This window comes from Gymnoscopelus braueri (genome assembly GCF_963280865.1).
Source record: "Gymnoscopelus braueri genome assembly, chromosome: 20".
Classification (NCBI taxonomy): Eukaryota; Metazoa; Chordata; class Actinopteri; order Myctophiformes; family Myctophidae; genus Gymnoscopelus; species Gymnoscopelus braueri.
The window spans coordinates 24,839,856-24,845,995 of record NC_137622.1 but is presented as its reverse complement, the minus strand read 5'-3'; the positions used below and the strand labels follow the sequence as shown (position 1 = coordinate 24,845,995).

General features: G+C 43.4%; 1 protein-coding gene across 1 annotated transcript in view; it reads right to left on the bottom strand.

Annotated features, from left to right (window-relative positions):
* LOC308075390 (protein phosphatase 3 catalytic subunit alpha-like) overlaps window positions 1-1,819 on the bottom strand; it is a gene marked incomplete at both ends in the record, with an annotated part of 45,055 nt that extends 43,236 nt beyond the window's left edge. Inside the window, one exon of the mRNA XM_080415244.1 lies at window positions 1,774-1,819. Within this exon, the coding sequence (XP_080271370.1) occupies window positions 1,774-1,819 (46 nt within the window). The remainder of the gene's footprint in view (window positions 1-1,773) is intronic.
* Window positions 1,820-6,140: the final 4,321 nt, after the last annotated feature.

Genomic DNA, 6,140 nt, shown 5'->3' with positions numbered 1-6,140 from the left:
AAGGAAGAGTGGGTGCCTAGGTGTTAAATTGGCTATTTTTTCAATATTTTGAAAATGTTTTAAGTAAAGTAAAGTATACACGATTAGAACATGCTTAAACATTCGACAATTTAGGTCTAATATTTCTACAATTGCTACAAAACCTGTCATTTTGGGGCATAAACAAGAAGTTGAAGGATAAAATTAAGTCTAATGATGTAGGCCTACTGTGCATGTTCACATCATGTGTACTTTATATTACTCAAGACCATTTTTCTAAGATAGGCTATTTCCTTTAACATTTTGGACAAAAATAGCCAATTTTACATGGAGGTGCCCAGCTGTCCCTATAGGGCCCACATATCCTGTATCCCTATTACCAAATGAATATAAAATACAAAATATGGCTGATATTATACGAATATACGATTTTAAAACCTACATAGCCTAACTGGTGTTATACAGGAGTCTCCACGGCCTCGCTAAGTTGTCACCCTGACTGCCTCCACCATTCAAAGCAATCGATTACCTGACGTTGCGATGTGTCTAATTTGAGTGTCTAAAAATACATTCTAGATCGTCAATGTAATGTAGGCCACGCTAAGTGGGCATCATGGAACACATAGTAAAGGCTACTGTGTGCAGGGCTGCTTTTATATAGCCATATACGAGTGCTTAACCAACCCCATATGGGTAACCCCATACGGAGTCCCTCAGGGCTCAATACAAGTATCTTCTCTGTTTTCTGTTATTGTGGGGAAAGCTTTCGCTGAAAATAGCAGATCGACAAGCTCACAATGCAACATTGCATTGTGAGCTTGTCGATCTGCTATTTCCAGTGAAAGCTTTCTTCTCAATGCCGGTGCTGGGGTTTAAGTGGTTAAATATAATTAGTCAAAAACCTCAAAATCCCTCAGAGTCAATAAGTGACAAGTCCCACACAGCATCCCTCTCTCTCTCTCTCTTCTTCTCCTCCTCCTCCTCTCTCTCCTCGTATTGCTGCTTTACAACGGATATTCATGCAACATCATCCCGTGACACCATCCACATCACACTCATCTATAGATCTAACGGTCCGAAATACACAACCAAGCATAGCCTAATAACGCTCAAACTTACAGATTATTATGGACATTGTTTTTACCTTTAAGTCTGCCTTTCGCTGTCATCGTCAAACTGCTTGATGTTTCATTGGAACGAGATGCTAATCTCTCTCTCTCTCTCTCTCTCTCTCTCTCTCTCTCTCTCTCTCTCTCTCTCTCTCTCTCTCTCTCGGGCATTATTCAGCTGCAGTACACGAACCCACCGCCAGGAGTTGCGCGCGTAAATGGAGCTCATGCAGCATAGATAGGATGTCGCACAATAATAGGTTGCATGATGTATATTGAGGGAAACACGTACGTACATCCCCGTTAAAATGGGGTAATGCCTTGGTGAGGGTGTGAATTCCAATAGAATAACGTGGGGGAGACCCTGATGATAATAGCATTTGGAGATGCCCCCCCCCCAGAGGCGCATGCATGGTGACTTGCCAGTCAAGTGGTGGTAGTAGCCTATTTATTATAAGACGGGATGCATTAGAATGTGTGAAAAGAGGCATCGGTGCAACAGGGGATGCAAACAGAAATGATGGAGTTTAGCAGATACATGGCAGAGGTAGTTGTCACTGGCCTAGCCTTTGATCAAGACTATCATAGATGTATTTGATCGAGTCTGAGTCAGACTCGATCAAATACATACTATGATAGTCTTGATCCAAGGCTATCACTGGCCGTGCAGAATGGGCATGCCTACATTTGACCGGCCGATCAGCGGGACGATCAGCGCTGCAGTCAGACATCCTCGGGTCGGGACGGGAGCGGAGCCGAGGGGCTGCTGTCAAGGGCCAACTCTGTGGTTTTTGGGGTCCTCAAACAGGCGTCGACAATATGCGCGGTGGTCTCTGCAGGGTGCGTTCGATGCAGGAGTAGTGGCATCACTCGGTGGAGTCTCCGTGCTCCTCTCTCGAACGGGGGAAGCCTGCTGCTGCGCCTGCGGTGACTTTGGGGGAGGATATGCGGGTATCTAGCAGTTGTGGCATGCTTGGATCCGATTTTGGAGGGAGGAGGGGACTATGGTTTACGGCGAGTGAGACAGACGCCTTGGAGAGAGACGGAGACGCGCGCAGGTTGTTCCTCTCCAGGACGCCTCTGTGCGGTAGCCGGCAACACCCCGGAATGGCGAAAGGAGGAACTCCCACGCACACTCTCTAATTCTCTCTCTCTCTCTCTCTCTCTCTCTCTCTCTCTCTCTCTCTCTCTCTCTCTCTCTCTCTCTCTTTCGCACGCACGCACGCACGCACGCACGCACGCACGCACAACACACACACACACACACACACACACACACACACACACACACACACACACACACACACACACACACACACACACACACACACACACACACACACACACACGTCATGCACAAGGCCTCATACTGCCATCCTGTGGCCTTGATTGCAGGGCTTCCCCCCATCGCAATGTACGTGAAAAAGCGTGTGTGTGCGTGTGTGTGTGTGTGTGTGTGTGTGTGTGTGTGTGTGTGTGTGTGTGTGTGTGTGTGTGTGTGTGTGTGTGTGTGTGTGTGTGTGTGTGTGTGTGTGTGTGTGTGTGTGTGTGTGTGTGTGTGTGTAGCAGCTCCATTGAAACTACATTGGAAGCGCAGATCTTATAGATGAATCAAGTAACAGGTGCTATAGTAGGCCTACACAACAATGCAAAACCTATGTCCGAAACTCCGAATGGCTATATTGCAAAAAGTAAATTGAATTGTGTGTGTGCTGTCTTTTGTAATTCCTAATATATTTTTGTAGTTTTGGGTACATTACATTACATTACATTACATTACATTACAGTCATTTAGCAGACGCTTTTATCCAAAGCCACTTACAATAAGTGCATTCAACATAGGTAGGGAACGAAACTAGGCCTACTAAACACCAGAAACTGCTAAAACAGGCAACCAAGAGTATACCTAGCGCTAAGGTAAAAGTGCAATATATCAGCTACCTACTTTCTTAAACAGATGAGACAAATAGCTAAATCAAATGAGCAAGAGCTAAAACAAATAAGTGTATTGACTAAAGAAGATCCAATAAAACAATACAATAATAAAACAAGAGTTCGTACAACTAGTTAACAACAAGTAAGCAAGGTGAAGAGGAAGGTAGTGTTTCCTGAAGAGGTGGGTTTTCAGCCTGCGGCGAAAGATGGGCAGTGACTCTGCTGTCCTGACATCAGTGGGGAGTTCATTCCACCACTGTGGGGCCAGAACAGAAAAAAGTTGTGACCGTGTATAGATCGGCCAGAAGGACCCTTGAGCGACGAGGCAATCAGTCGCCCCGAGGTGGCAGACCGAAGTGGTCGGGCAGGGGTGTAAGCATCGACCATAGCCCAGAGGTAAGAAGGAGCTGTTCCTTTCACTGCCCTATAGGTTAGCACCACCAGGGTTTTAAACTGGATGCGAGCCGCTACGGGGAGCCAGTGTAGAGAACGGAGAAGGATAGATACCAACTTGAAGAGTCCCATCCTAGAGATATAGTGGAGTGGAGTCAGAAGAATTAATGTTTCTATTTGAATTGTAGTGGAGTGGAAGTCATGAGCTTGCACACACAAAAAAAAAGAATAATAAATTACAGTACTCAACTTACTTAATACTTGGAGGCTTTACATTCTCCCGGTGGGGGCTCCTCCTCGGCAGGTGAGCCGGAAGGATACCATAACAGCAGTGACAACACACAGAAATGTGTGTGTGGAGGAAATAATTGGCATAGACTAAATATTTTCAAAAAATCTGGAGAAAATGAGCAATCTTGTGCGGGGGTCCCTATAGCACAAAATAATTTCAGATAGGGATCAGCGACCAAATACATAGACATTTGGGAGTCCTTGATATGAAAAACTTTTTGAACCACTGGTTTAATGTGTGTGTGTGTGTGTGTGTGTGTGTGTGTGTGTGTGTGTGTGTGTGTGTGTGTGTGTGTGTGTGTGTGTGTGTGTGTGTGTGTGTGTGCCTATCAGGATGGAATATCACATGACTATAGCGATAATGTGTACTGATTTGGGTGATGTTTGGACAAAATCTATATATCAAAACATTTGTTTAGCAAAAATCGGCCTCCTGGTGGCACTATAACAGGACAATGTGAAAAGGGTGGCATGTCTTCCTCGGCCTAGTGGGAATGTGCGTGCAAAGTTTCACGGCAATTGGACGCTGCATTTATGATTTGAGGCATTTTGTTTAAAAACAGACCACTTCTGCAAACTTTGGAAGTCAATCTTATAGCCAATCAGGATAGAATATGAAAAATCCGACAGATCTGTTTGGTTTAATGACTATAGAGATAGTGTGTACTGATTTGCGTGATGTTTGGATGAAATCTGTTGGAGTAGTATCAGAAAATGTGTTTTGCAAACATCGGCCTCCTGGTGGCACTATAACAGGCCGAAATTTGCAGAGCAGAGGTTCTGCTCCAGGAAGTTCTGCTCCAGGAAGTGTGTGTACACAGTTTTACATCGATTGGGCCAACGCTGACGGAGATTAGCTGTACACAGATGGACAGACACACGGACGGACACACAGACGGACGGACGGACAGGGGCGAAAACATAATCTCAGCCACGCCTTCGGCCTGGCGGATACAATAAGAAAAGATGTTTCATATAATATAACCTCCAAACAAAATGAAATGGTTCATTTTGAGATCCATTCTCAAAACATAAATGATTTCTGTACCAATGTTTTTTCCAGTTCCTTATCAAAATAGGATTCAAGTTTCAGAATCCCTCCAGCATTTTACTGATTGTTGGAATTTACCTTGTTCAACAGGTTTTACAAAAAGCATTTTACTTTTGGACACAAACAGTTCAGTACAAAAGGTAAACAACAACACTGGAACATAAATATTATATTAAGGAACATCTCTAAAATCAGGTAATTCATCTCATTCTCTGATGTGCCTTCGTCACTAATCACCTGGACTACCGTTAAATCCCTATTTTCCGGACTCCCACAAAAAGCAATAAACCGCCTCCATCTTGTCCAAAAATTCTGCAGCTAGGATACAAGAGGTCAAGAACCAGAAAATATGTAGTCAGGCCTGTTCTGGCCTTACTACACTGGCTAGTGGCTACCTGTGGTGTAAAGAACCGATTTTAAGTCAGTGAATGGCCTTGCACCTGCCTACATTTCTGCCCTTCTGACCCCTACATCCTCCCTTCAATCTTAGATTGACAGATCAGCTATTACTCAAGGTATTTGCCAGGTATTCCCCAGCTTTGCCTTCTGGCTCAGCTCTCTTTTCGTCACCACAGTGCGGTACAGCGACTGCAATACCTTTAGTTTTATAAACTTACTTTAGTTTTATAAAGTGCAACAATAATGTCAATATTTGTTGTCAGTGGCTGACTCGGACGGGAATGTTGTCGTTGCTTCTGGTTATCTAAACCTGTTATAGATACTTTGGACCATTATGGATATTTTGAAGCACTGATGTTGATCATACTTTGTAATCTTTGTGGTGTTAAATGGAATAGTTATACAGTAAACTTAGTTCTGTAAATTGCTCATTATTTGTTGTGTGATTGTCATGTAGGCTGTTTGTTAGTTTGTTTATTTATCATTCCTATAGAGGTTCGGGCCGCTATGCAGCTCACACATCTAGAGTTCGGGCCCGGCTCACACCTACGTCGCATTTTTGTATTATTGTGTTAATATTTTATGCTATGTTGATGAATTGAATACATAGGACCACAATGTCCCCAGGACTTTTTCGTGTTATCCTTTTAGCCTTAAGGTATGACACGAAGGTATGAGGTATTTTTTACTAATAAACATCAATATGACTAATACTCAATCAATCAAAATGTCAGAGTACCCGTTGTACCCGCCTGTCTGTGTACTTTTTTTGCCCATATATGGATATCTCTGTATCTGTCTGTCTACCTGTGTCCTGTGATGCAGCAAGTGTTTGTCCATTTGTTTCACTGTCAAGAGTTTGGTAGATATAATGTATTTAATTGAATGCATTTTCACCTGTAAAGTAAGCTTGTTTAGAAGCTTGTTCTGAATGTGAGAAACAAACAATAACAGTATCATGAAGCTGGCAAGAAAAACAACAC